The sequence below is a fragment of the Meles meles genome, chromosome 17 (assembly GCF_922984935.1).
Source record: "Meles meles chromosome 17, mMelMel3.1 paternal haplotype, whole genome shotgun sequence".
Lineage (NCBI taxonomy): Eukaryota > Metazoa > Chordata > Mammalia > Carnivora > Mustelidae > Meles > Meles meles.
This window is the reverse complement of record NC_060082.1, coordinates 67726717-67740686: the sequence shown is the minus strand read 5'-3', so window position 1 is coordinate 67740686 and position 13970 is coordinate 67726717. Positions and strand designations below refer to the sequence as shown.

General features: G+C 41.7%; 1 protein-coding gene and 1 pseudogene across 5 annotated transcripts in view; one reads left to right on the top strand and one right to left on the bottom strand.

Annotated features, from left to right (window-relative positions):
• NME7 (NME/NM23 family member 7) overlaps positions 1 to 13970 on the bottom strand; it is a 210880-nt gene that overhangs the window by 185558 nt on the left and 11352 nt on the right. For all 5 annotated transcript variants that reach the window (XM_045982773.1, XM_045982774.1, XM_045982775.1 and 2 more), the window contains exons 4-6: positions 11466 to 11576; positions 7770 to 7820; positions 2486 to 2693 (exon numbers count right to left, since the gene is read on the bottom strand). In XM_045982773.1, coding sequence (XP_045838729.1) covers positions 2486 to 2693; positions 7770 to 7820; positions 11466 to 11576 — 370 coding nt within the window. The remainder of the gene's footprint in view (positions 1 to 2485; positions 2694 to 7769; positions 7821 to 11465; positions 11577 to 13970) is intronic.
• LOC123928208 lies at positions 3296 to 5087 on the top strand (annotated as a pseudogene).

Here is a 13970-nt window from a genome sequence, read left to right as displayed (position 1 = left end):
TTTGTGACCTTGGATGAGGTCATAATTTGTCAGATGAGAAACCACAATGGAAGAATAAATTGATAAACTGAACTTCATCAAAACTGAAAACTTCTGCTCATCTAGGACATCGGTAAAGAGAATAAAAATGCAAACAACACACTGTGAGAAAATATTTGCCAATCATATTTCTGCGTAAAAAATCTGTATTCATAACATATAAAGAATTCTGAGCAAAGTTTTAAAGGGCCAATAAAACTACCTGGGTAAAGGGAGAGATGGCATGCCAAAGCAAAGGGTAGAAAGAGTAAAACCAAGAGAGTGAGAAAACCAGTCTGGAGAGGAAGAGGCAGGATACGGACTGGAGAAGAGGCTAGCATTCAGAGCATTTTCATAAAACATGTTAAGGAGCTGGAACTTGATTCTGGGGGGAATGCAGTCCTCTGGGACATTTCTAGTAGAGTTGTGACATGGACAGATCAGATTCTTTAGACAGCTTGCTCTGAAACCTGTGTGGAAGAGGAATTTGAGAGAGAAAGTCTGAGGCAGAGTGGTTGCAGCAGCCCAGGTCACAGCTAGAACAGTGAGAGTAGGAATGAAGGAAAAGGAGAGAATTGAAGAAAACGCTTAGAAGGTAAATCTATACGACTTTTTACTCATTAGATGTAGGGGGGAAAGGAGGCAGAAGTAGGGCGCCTGGGTAGCTCAGTCAGTAAAGCATCTGCCTTTGGTTCAGGTTATGATCCCAGGGTCCTGGGATCAAGCCCCATATCAGGCTCCCTGCTCAGCAGGAAACCTGTTTCTCCCTCTCCCTCCCACTCCACATACTTGTGCTGGCGCTCTGTCTCTCTCTCTCTCTCTGTGTCAAATAAAGAAAGAAAATCTTAAAAAAATTTTTAAAAAGAGGCAGAAGTAGATTTACTGGTCTCAGGTTTCTTTGCTAATGATACGCAGAACACAAAAGGAATAGTTTGGTAAGTTATAATCAGTTCAGTTTGGGATGCACTGTTTGAGTCTGAGTCTGAAACTCTAAGGGAAACCCTACACACAGAATTAATTAATTAGGCAATTTTTTTCCACATAAAATTATCTAGTACAATTTCTTGATTAATCAGTCTATCGCTTGCCCACTGACTTATAACCCACCACGTTCTCATTACTTGTGGGTCGTTTCTCAAGCACTTGGGCTATTACATGGACACACTTGTCTACTCCCATGTCATCTCACATGGCTTTTCCTACTGAAGACTTGTAAAAAGCTTCCGGTTGTATGAATTAGTCATCCTATCACCACCACTTCTTCCCCTTCAAAATTCCCTTTGCTCTTTTGGCTCTTCTATGCAAGAATTTCATTAAGTTTCATGAGAAACTCTGCTAGGATTTTAACCAGAAGGATACAAAAGAAATGAACAATTTTCCTTGGATTTTGTAATTAAGAGAACATTTATTATCTTAGCCAAAATGATTCCAGTGGAGTGAAAGGAGGAAGCCAGACTGTAGTGACTGCTCTCCATGAGTAATCAAAGGCAACTGAGGAAGAGAAAATTCTGAATATAAATCTGGATAAGGAAGAAAAAGGATTAAACAGTAACAAATAGGAATTGAAGATCAAGGAGAGACTATTTGAGGATGCTTGTGTGATGTTCTTCGACTTTTCTTTTCCATGCACTGCCCTTGTTTCCTTGCGTATGCTGTGAGCTCCAGCCGGAGTGTTTGTCTCCGATAGCTAGTCGCTAACATGATGTCCACAACACTCACTCTTCCCAAGACAAGAGTCAAGAGAAGGTATATCTCTAAGGCTTCATAACAATGGGATATTTCGGGACGAATATCAGAAAGAGCTAAAAAATTTAAGTGTACAAAACAGAAACAAGTATGTCTGAGACATTTCTTCAGGAGAAGGGATGATGGTCGCTAACTCTGCAGGGCCTGAAGTAGAGGACTGACACGTTTGACTCAGCATTTAAAAGGGTCGCACTGGCTTACTGCTTTGAGAACAGTCGTTTAAATGACTGCGCCACCCAGGCACCCCTTAATGCATTTAAAATACGTAACTGTAGGAAGAACAAAGACTATTTCATAAACACTAGCTCTCTATAGGAAAAGAAAAGGATGTTAAACTTGAAGATGGTGTTAGGTCTGAGTTAAAACACATGAAATGATGTTTCTTTCTGAATACTGACTATCCATCAACTGGTCTCACACGAAGTCAGTAATTCAAACACTAATGAGCCTGAAAAATTTAAGTGGCTTTGAACGTAAACTGGGATGATGAGTATTTTAACTGGAGAAGACTTACTGGAGAAGATTTACCTTGGCCATGACCAGGTTACCAGCTCACAAAAGAGACATTACTGAACCACTGTTTAATCCTAGGCAAAGGCTCTTAGATCAGCTGTAAAACCTGCCCGAGGACAGCAACGACAGAAGAGCTCCACCCTGACGTAAAACATGTAACCAAAACAAACAAACAAAACAGAATTAAAAGATTTTTAAAACACCTCACCCTGGCAGCTGAAGCAAAAGAATCAGGGCCATGAGCTGCATTTCGTATGCCATCGGTTCCAAAGAGAGCTCTCAGGCTTTCGGGAGCATCCGTCCGAGCCATCCCGGAGTTCGCAGGTCCAAGCAGTCTTTTCCACTCACATATAGCATCATCTCTTAAAATCTCCATGGCGATGACAGGACCACTTGTGATAAACTGGATCAGCTCACTACAAAACAGGTAACAGCTTGATGGGCTTCATTTTGCTGTCAACCTGTCTCTCAAACTATTGGATATAGTGAATTCTGCCTGAGCAAGAGAAAGTTTTCATAAATTGAGAGTCTTGTGGTGGCCTGAGTTACTATAAAACTCTAGTGCTGTCAAATCATTTACTGTTAGCAAAATCAATCAATCAATCAATCAGTGTTTCTTTGAATTTAAGACGACTTCATTGACTTAAAATGCATTATTACTAATAAACTGATTATTGCTTCTTCTGTTGTTCTGAAAGAAGGATCTTCCTTTTTATTTTCACGTGGTTTGCCATGGCAGTCAAATAAGATTTCATAATATAGAAAATTACAAGTGGTCTTATATTTACAGTTAGAATGTATTTTTGTGTAGATCAAAATTCAAAGAATGGAGGTAGACTTTCAGTCAATAAACACGGAGCTGGTCTAGTGATAAAGAAAAAACGAAATTAACAGGCCTTGAAAAAACATGCTCTTATTACTATAAAAGCTACTCTGGGATATTCTTATCTCAAGTTACTAGTGAATACACACAGATTCTTGATTAAAAATCCAGCTCAGAGTCACAGTAGCCCAAGCCATGGAAAGCAGCTGCTCGTTTCCCTTGGCCACATCTGTATGCGCACGAGGCAGCAGTGAAAAGTCCAGCGGTGAAGAAAGAACACCCTCCCTCCCACTGTGTCAGGCAGGGACAGAATCCTTTCTAAAGCAAGCCTGTGTTTCTCTCTCATCCAAACTATGAGAGGACAGGAGCATCCTGGAGAAAAGCACATACTTCCTTCCTTCATTGACTCCCTTCCATACTCACTTTTTAAATCATGTCAATTCACTTTGAAGAGGATTTCTAAAAAAGTAGTATGTACAAAGAAGCACTCATACTCTCCATCCTAACAGGCCTAAATGACCTCTTCATGCATATTCTGCTAGGCCTTAGCAGGAGAAAAAAAATAGATTTAAGGAACCAAAATCAAGGGAACAAACTCATGTTTATCCATTCAATAAGCACTTACCAATTACCTACTAGAAATCAAAATCCTCGACAATATCCTTGCTTCCGGAAACTGGTGATGTCCGATTAATACAGAATTCTCAGACACACAGAACAGGCCTATGAGTGTGGCATGTCATAATGCAGGGAATACTGTGCCTGACTACAAAAATCCTGCGAACGCTTCGTCAGACTATTCCAAACCCTAGAGCTACATCTTCCATTGCGTCTTTCCTAACACCAGAAAACTAGTTAATTCATCCATTTAATACTTTACTGCACACGAGTCACATATAAGACATTAAACTAGGTGCCGTAATATATGCTACAAACACAACGCAGGACTATGATAAAAGAATCATTTCCAAGAAAATTAGATGTTCTGGGAAGTCCGTGCCAGTTACCAGAGGCGGCGGGGCGGCTACGGCAGTGAGTGGGTCCTTGTGGCCTACAAAAATCCTGCAAAAAAGGTCTCTCTGTCCATCTCTTGAAGACCTGAAGGTAGACAAAGTCATTCAGGCTCAAACTGCCTTTTCTGCAAACCCTGGCAACCGAGCAATTCTGTCTGAAGCTTCTGCTCCCATCTCTTGAGACGGAAATCTCTATCCTAGACTGTACCCGGAGCTCTCCCCGTACATGGGCCCGAGTTTAAGTGAAGAAGAAACCCGTGCACATACGGCCGTGGGCCCTGGAGCACCAGTTCAGGGGCAGCTGGCGGCGAGACCTTCCGGTGTGAACCCTAAGGTGGCTCCCGTAACTGGTATTGATGTTGGAACTCGCAGAGCAGAAATGAAGCAAGGGACTCGTGAAGTCATTTTGCGTAAAGATCAAGTTGGAAAAATTGGGCTCAGGCTTAAATCAGTAGATAATGGCATATTTGTTCCACTGGTCCAGGCAAATTCTCCAGCCTCACTGGGTGGTCTGAGATTGGGGACCAAGTACTCCAGATCCTTGGGGAAAGTGTGCAGGCTGGAGCGCTGGTAAAGCACACGAGGTGCCCAAACGGGCTTTTGGAGAGCAGATTACTAGGACTGCTCGTGACGGGCCCTTTGTAGGAGAGTTACCATGCATGAGGATGGGACTGGACATGTTGGCTTTATCATTAAAGATGGGAAGATCGCCTCCACAGTGAAAGACAGTTCTGCAGCCAGAAATGGTCTTCTCACAGAACCTATCATCTGTGAAGTCAATGGGCGGAATGTCATTGGGCTGAAGGGTGCTCAAATGGCAGGCCCACTGTCAACATCTGAGACGGCAATTACTATTACTCGTGCCTGCTTTTATCTCTGAACATATTAAACGGATGGCACCAAGCTCTATGAAAAGCCTGATGGATCACACCACCCCTGAGGTTCAAGTCATGGTACAACGGAAGCCTCACTGAACTCCAGTCTACTTCTTGGGCAATCTGACTTTATGTTATGCACGTGATCTTTCTAGAAGCCAGAGAGCATATGCCGCATGAAGACCGTTCTACCTTGTATTACGGCTGGGAATCTTCCTGTCTTGATTGGGTATCTCGTTCACACTTCAAGGTCATTGCAGCCTCATCCTGGTTTTACAGATGGGAAACCTTGGACAGATTTACTGATTTTCACAGAGTAGCTTCTCTACTGGAAACCCGATGCGTTTACAAGCCATTATGAGTAGAATGACTGATACCGGCGTAGCTCTGTGTTAGAACCAGTCACCGTTATCTTACACCGTGATCCTATCAAGTCGTGCCGTTCACAGTACTTCAGTTCTATGGCATAACTGCATTTTTAATGTGTAACCATAGTACACGTACAATGACTGCTTTTGATGGGTTTTTAGTTCTCTGTGTGTGTGTACGCATGTGCGTGTAAGACACCGATTAAGTGCACTGCCTGCACCCGTGTGAGCACAATACAGTGCACGTAGGCTGCTGGAGCTGGTGCTGGTCACCTCACTGTAACTGTCTTTCCTTAATACGCTTCAGCTGTTGCCTTAACTGCATTAAGCATCAAGAATAAAAGCCGAAATACAACTATTGCTGACTTCTAAAACCCAAACTGCAGCTCTTGTGTTAAACGACGTAAAGGCACCCACAGCTACAGCCCAGCTGTGTCTGAGAGTCTCTAGCCAATTGTGCTACGGGAATTTCTCTCTTCTAAAACTTACTGGTATTACTTTCTGAGAAATGACTCACTATATATTAAAGGTAAAAGATCTTATACCAAATAGGATAAACTTCTGACTCCCTTTATTCATGTGTAGATTACGTGGAATATTACCTAATTTTGTCTTTTTTTTTTTAAAGATTTTATTTATTTATTTGACAGCGAGAGTGAGAGAGATCACAAGCAGGCAGAGAGGCAGGCAGAGAGAGAGAGAGGAGGAAGCAGGCTCCCCGCCGAGCAGAGAGCCCGATGCGGGACTCGATCCCAGGACCCTGAGATCATGACCTGAGCTGAAGGCAGCGGCTTAACCCACTGAGCTACCCTGGCGCCCCTACCTAATTTTGTCTTTAGCATTCTGTACCCTCACTACTTTGGGGTGGTCGGAGGATGTTTTCCAGGTACTTTGTTCCACGTCCTGATCCCTCCCTACAAAATGGACGTGACACTTTAGCCTGATTTTTTTCTTTATTATGGTTTATGCCTATTCCATCTGAATTAAATATGTATAAATAAAAAAAGAAAGAAAGAAAATTAGATATTCTAACAAGGCTTGGGAGTATTTTATACTTCCTGATTTAAAGGAATCTAACATAATAATTTTCTCACACACATGTAAAAAGAAACACTATCATATGCAGGAAACCAAACAGCATGTTTAGTCCAATATTCTTTATTAGAAATGTAAGCACTTCTTTGTCAATAGTAATATATACTTCACAATATTCACTTAAATTTAAATATGTCCCAAATCTTTAGAACATAAGTTCAATTTCTAACACATATTAGTTGCTCTACTTCAAGGAACAAAAGTATTAGTTAATAAGGGCTCTGTGGAGGCACCGGGGTGGCCCAGTTGGTTAAGCGAGACTGCCTTTGGCTCAGGTCACGATCCTGGAGTCCCTGGATCGAGTCCCACATGGGGCTCCCTGCTCAGCAGGAAGTTTGCTTCTCCCGCTGACCTCTCTCCTCTCATGTTCTCTCATTCTCTCTCTCTCTCAAATAAATAAATAAAATCTTTAAAAAAAAAGTAAGGATTCTGTGAACATTGTTTTATGTATACAAGAATGCCAAGAGCACAACTAAAACTCCCAACCCAGGAACACGGGGCTGGCTCAGTCAGAAGAGCTGTGAGTTTGAGCCCCATGCTGGCTGTAGAGATTACTCAAGGAAAAATCAGTTGGGGGGAATCAGAGGGGGAGACGAACCATGAAAGACAGTGGACTCCGAGAAACAAGCTGAGGGTTTTGGAGGGGACCGGGGTGGGGGGTTGGGTGAGCCTGGTTGTGGGTATTACGGAGGGCACATATTGCATGGAGCACTGGGTGGGGGGCATAAACAATGAATTTTGGAACACTGAAAAGAAAAATTAAATTAAATTACTTTAAAAAACCTTTAAAAAATACTCAACATAAAATATAATTATCACTCTATTTTAATCTACTGAAATCGAAAAAGAATGCTATACCTTTTATAATTTAGACAAATCATCCTATTTACTTCTGATTAAAATTTAAGACATCTAATAATAAAATAAAAATTCTAATCTAGGGGTGCCCAGGTGGCTCAGTCCGTTAGGCATCTGCCTTCGGCTTGGGTCATGATCCCAGGGTCCTGGGATTGAGTCCTGCATCAGGCTCCTTGAACAGAGGGGAGTCTGCTTCTCCCTCTGACCTCCCCGCCCCCCAACGCTCTCTCTCTCATTCTTTCTCAAATGGATAAATAGAATCTTAAAAAACAAAATTCTGATCTAAGAAAAGGACAGAAAAACAATCCACAGAAAATAGTTCTCTGCTGTTGTAAGTGCTGCTATGATCTTTTTGACAGATGCCTTCCATGTCACAAGTTTCTGAATTACAGAAGTACAATTCTTTAGTTTTTTAGGATATCCTCCATTGTAGATCATTTGCCCCAAATTCAGCACCTACTTTAAAAAGGGCCTTGATTGATGGTCTACATGAAAATCCATTGCTTCTTTCCTATAAAATAACCAAACGACAACAGTTAAAAATTATACTTAAAAAATTACTTGACTAAAATCTTGTAGCTTGCATTCAACGGAATAAAGATGAAACACTCTATTTGATCTACATGTAACTGACTAATGACTTTTCACCAAGTATTCTGCTCAAATCCTCCCACTGTTCAAGTTTTTTGCTCCCTGCATGTCTATTAAGATGTAAAATTACAGTGAGTGCAAAGGGCACTACTTTTTCTTCTGCTCATGCTCCTATCTACTGTCTTCCTTTGCGCCAGCATCTTTCACATCTTGAAACATAGTTTAACATCTGACCAATAAGAATTATTTGTTCTTTAGAGATAAGTAAGTTACATAAAAGAATGTAAAGCCATCTTCAAATTTGAAATTTATCACTTTCTTCTTCAGGTTTTAAACTTGAAAGGGCAGTTAGAATTTTAATTTAATAGATACAGTTTTCTCTCTTAGAGCTTATGTTTTAAAATCTGCTTGACAAATTAAGCATATCACTGTATTCTTATCGGTTACTAATGTATTAAAAACCGATGCTTTAACTGACATCACCAAAAAAAGGGGGTCATACAGAGATATTCAGAATTTGAAGGGCAATAGGGATTTACCTCGTGAATCTATATTTTTCACTGAAGAATATCTACAGAGCCACTGAAAGGATAATGGACTTTAAACTGATTGGCTGAAAAGTCTAAACAGCTTTTTATTTTAATCAGATCAGGTCTCTCTCAAACTGGGACAGTTTTAAAAGCTTTAAACTGAGTTCACAGTATGTGACAAACATGTCAACATCAACTACTTTTGAAAACATCAGAGAAGTTAACGTGTCCTCTAGCAAAGGATTATCCTTCCAAGCATAGTAATTTAGTATGCAACGTTTTAAACCCTCTGGGCCTACTACAAAAAGAATTCACGTAATAAACTGTATCAGGACACACTCTTATTCAAACCAAATGTACTGAAGGATTTTCTTTGGTGATGAAAGGATTATGAAAATATACTATGCAAATATGATAAATAAAGTTTGTCCCTAGATATGAGAGTGGATGAAAACTCATCTTTCTAGGACCTATTCTGCCAGCATTAAATTATTTATTCTCACAATTATATACTAAAATAGGTATGATCGCCTATATTGTACCTATGAAAATAATAAAGTTCAGCAGGATCACATAACTTGGACAGGGGGATTTCAACCCAAATCTCTGGCTGTAAATCTCTGACTGTTTTTGACCTTTCTGTTACCAACTGCAGAGGGCCGGGAGAAGAATTCATACACACACACACACACACACAGACACACACACACAAAAGGATATATTATAGTCTAAAATGAGGTAAAACCAAATGTCTGAAAAATTCATGTGGGAGCATTCTAAACGAGTCAGCAGCAAGACAACTGAAAACAACCAGTTCTAAACTTTTCAACACAACTTGGCTACTAAAAAAGAAAAAAAATCATAATCTTTAATACTGACGAAAAGAAAGATCTCAATTACTAAAAGTGTTTCCTTCTTACGTGTCACTGACCCCATAGTTCTCTCTATTCAACATCCAAAATGGGAACCAAGATGAGGGTTCATGAATTCCTCCCGTCATCCTTACCTAATTCTTCCCTTAAAAAGCTGAGATGGAGAGAAATAGTAACAAGTGCATCACCACTTAAAGGAGGTTACGTCTTGCTGTGTTTTTATAAAGAAACCATCCTCCCACAAAGATGTATCCATTAATGCTTTCATGAAATGTTTACTTAGTGCCCCTCGGAGTCAGGCGCTAAGCCCAGCCCTGGGACTACGGAGTCAGCTGGGACTCAGCTGCTGCCTTTCGGATACCGTCGTGATGGAGGAACTGACATTTGGGCAAACAAGTTCAGCAAAGACTTAAAACACTAGGAGACACCCCTCCCAGGCCTCTGGTACTCCTGGCATGTCTCACTGGCTATGCCAAGCATGCAAGGCCCCGACTGCCCTTTCTCCTACCTTTTCCCCAGAGTCATGTTAACAGTGAGCAGCCGCTGAGGGATGAGGTCATGTCTCTCTTCAGCACAGAGAGCAGCCCTGTGTACCGCTTGCTGACGAAGCAGCGGACAGCCCAAGTTCGAGCTCCTCAGCTGGGATGCGACCAACTCTGCACACAACATACACCCGGACCCACACCACGTCATTCCCACAGGACGCGCAGGCAGGGAGAGCCGACCTAAGCATGCTGCGCTTTATCTGGGTGCTTGCTGCCCCCAGATAAACTCCCTGTCGCCGGCTCAAGTGCTCCGCAGCTTCTGCCTGGCGTCCACGAAAGAGGAGAAGGCTAACTGACCAGCTTGCACGGCGGGCAGAACTCAACGCCTGACCGTCAAACTAACAGAGGCGTATGAGGTGCTGTAGAAACATCAAGGAGCATCTTCATCTCGGAGAGTTTGATCCCAAATTCATCAAGCACCAGCGGTGTAGACAAACATTTCTAATCTCACGAGAATCATTCGAAGTCATTTCTCCAGAATCCAGTCCCATGCTGCTATGAGAGCAAGCTTTCTTGACACACACAGAAATAAGACAAATTTAACTGTTTACAAAGGGTCATGACCTGGGTTTCACTAAAGAATATCACCAGTATTACCACTACTAACAACAGCTAACACGCACGTACACTTACTAAGTGCTGGGGTTTTTCAACTACTTTGCATACATTAGACTCACTGAACCCCGCAGCAGCTTCATGACACAGGCCGTTACACTCTCCATTTCGCAGATGAAGAAGATGAGGTACGGAGTAAGGCAGCCCGAGCCCCACGCCCAGAAGGTGCGCTCACATGCACTCTGGCTCGGAAACGTGAGCCTCCGCCTTTCTGGAAAATATGCAAACTGAAGACCTGACCCGGGCAAAAACTCAAATTAAATATATGTCTGCGTGGGGTACAATGGAAGGTCTTCTGTTAAGGCTTCGAGGGATCGGGCTCAGGAAAGTCGTGCTGGATACCTGCCAGCACCAGCCCTGCCCTCGGAGCCGCACCTGCAACGGCCCCACAGAGCCTCACACACCCAGGGGAGCCGGAGAAGACCCCCGGCCAAATCAACTGAAACACCCCGGGGAGCGACATACGCACAGCGTGGCCGCAGCTCTCCCAAAGCTCCAACGCCGCTCCTATAGGTAAATCTCTGAATAACCCAGGAGGACCTGCTCCCAGGGGACGGATCGCTTTTCAGAGCAGTAAACGGCCTAGTATCCCCTGACATACGCAGCAAGGAGCTCCACGCGGCCTTTTCCAGATGCGTCGCTCTTGGACATCTCAACCGTAACACTCCCTTGTCAAAGAGAAATACTCCAACCTCCGCTCCCTTTTCTACCACTTTCCAACAGTGTGTTCGACAGTAAGAAGATTTTACAATTACCAGGCATCGGTGCTACGGAAGCCAGTACATCATGGTTCATTGGTTACCTGCTTGGAGTCAACCATCATCGCTGAATCTAATTACCCAGTGTCTTACTACTTTCTCGCTCTAGTAAGTTTACTATTCTGTTCTTCGCCAGTGGCAGGTTTTTTATTTTAAACAATGTCACGAAAGATAAAAGATGATTTTAAAAAAAGAAAAAAACCAAGGACTAGACTTTACATAACTGAAAATGATCAACAAATTACCTTGAAAGCATCATCATTTTGAGTTTGGTTATAGTAAACCCGGCTTTGTTTATCATTTCAATTATTTCTCCAGCTTTTGATACAGCATCGGGTTTAACCAGAGCCAACGTTCTGTATGGAAGTAAAGAACAAAGAATAATTTTGAAAATAAAAATAGTTCAATTTTTACTTATAATTCCCAAGCAGTGATAGTTTCCTTAACAATCATTCTAGATCATCAAACATCAAAATAAATTATTTTAAAAAGTATATAAAAGGTCTCTGAAAAACTTAAAGTAAGCTTACCATTTTTCCCAGGGAAATAAAAATTAAGTATCCAATCTAAAAATAATAATAAAAGCTTAAGGGGAAAAAAGTTAAAATTGTCATATTTAATATGTCATAATTAATATAGGGAAGGAAAAATTCTTCCTGTATTCTTCAAGCAGTTCCAAGTGGATGAAGAATTAAATTTACATGAGACAGATTAATAGGAGAAAAAGCCAAAGTTTTATTATGTGGCATGGAGGCCCAATAATGAAACTGAGACCCAAATAAATGACCAAAACTGGCAGGGTTTTCTTTGTTTTTTTGTTCATTTGTTTAAAGATTTTATTTATTTATTTGACAGAGAGAGATCACAAGTAGGCAGAGCAGCAGGCGGGTGGGGGGGAGGGGGACAGGCTCCCTGCTGAGCTGAGAGCCCGATGCAGGGCTCCATTCCAGGACCCTGAGACCATGACCTGAGCCGAAGGCAGACGCCTAACAACTGAGCCACCCAGGCGCCCCCCAAACTGGCAGTTTTTATACTTCCTAGACAAAGAGACAATAAATTTGTGAGGGATTGACAGGATAAAGGAAACAGATGTGGGGAGCCTGACTGGTTCAGTCAGTAGAACATGAGACCTCACAATCTCAGAATTGTGAGTTAGAGCCCCACATTGGGTACAGAGATCAATGAAAAATACTTTTAAAAAAGAAATGATTGGAAGCTTTAATTAGTAAATAATTCTAAACAGAATTTTCACAGAGGTGGTAGATTAGAAGGAAAGGAACAAGGTTTGCTTCTAAAGTTTGGTTGGCTTTAAAGTTTCTATCTCTGGAGATAAGGATGTCTTTTTTACTTCTTAGAACAGGGAGAACACCTTCCCTATGGGAGATTTATTTCCTGCATCAGGGGGACAGAAGAGAGTCTGAGTGTCCTTGCACTGACTGTTTTTAAAGTAACTTTTATTTTAAATAATCAGTATGTCAAAGTGGCACATTTTGGGGCCGCTGCTCTTGGCCTCCACCTTAGAAAACAACTCCACATTATAAAACATTTAAAATTTCTATTTCTTAGAACACACTTTATAAAAGAGGACAAATCTTTTTTAAAAACTGCTTTTAATATATTATGAACCTAATTTTTAGTCTCTTAGACTTTAACAAATACAAGCAAAGCAGTCAGTTCATCACGGATCTGGAAAGAAATTCTTCTTTTAACACCCAAGCATCGCACAAGGGTTGCATGAAGACCCAAATGTCTTCTTACCCGGCAACACATTTGGAGAGCAAGCAGCATGCTAACTTTTCAAATCACACTTTCCTCTAAGAGGACACATAAGAGCCAAGAACTCTTCCCACTCTGAAGCCCCAACAGATTTTTGGAGATGGAGATCACCTGAATGGCCTCATTTTACTGATGAGGTAACCAGGCCCAAACAGTGACACCAAGGTCGCACAGCTAGTCAGTGGCACCTTCAGGACAGAACACCCACCTGACAGACTCCTAGGACTGAACTCTTTCCATACCACAAATAACGTCACTCCGAGTATCATAATCACAAAATCCTCAAGGGTAGTATTTGCAAATATCAGATAAAAATCAGATGAGTTCGAGTAACTGAGCATAGAGGACATGCAAAATTATGATAAAGAACCGCCACCACTTTCCCTCCTTCGTTTTCAGTCATTCTGACACACGGGCCTGAGGTCAAGGGCTCCGTCTAAGAAGCACGCTGGCCTTCTCACAGCTGGCTTGCTTCACCCGCGAGACAAGCCTGACTGAGGATATGGCAAAGCTATAATAATTCACGTGAACTCATGCCTGGTTTTCAAAACATTTAAATAATAAAAGTTCATCTGAATTTATTACAAGCCGTGCCAACAATCCTTTCCTCTATTTTGAAGCAAACGAGTTGCTGATAGTATTTCATGTTATATGGCTTCATCGAAGAGCGAAAAGTCTTCACTTTTTAGCTCACATTATGACACGTTATAGCCATAAACCAAACTGACCCATGTACTGCTTATGCTAAACTCTGGAAGAACCTCTGCGAACCACAGCTCCTAAAGAAAACACACATCAGCAGTCACCCATTTCTGCGAACGAGAACCAGCGCGGAAAATACAAAACCGACAAAGCTCAATTTAAAGTGCAACTTCGTTCTCTCTTTACATGCCTACAGGAGGCAAAGTGCTGATGACTGGGAGTCATTACTCTAAATAAATCTGCCTATCATCGCCTCACTGCTTACCTGTTCA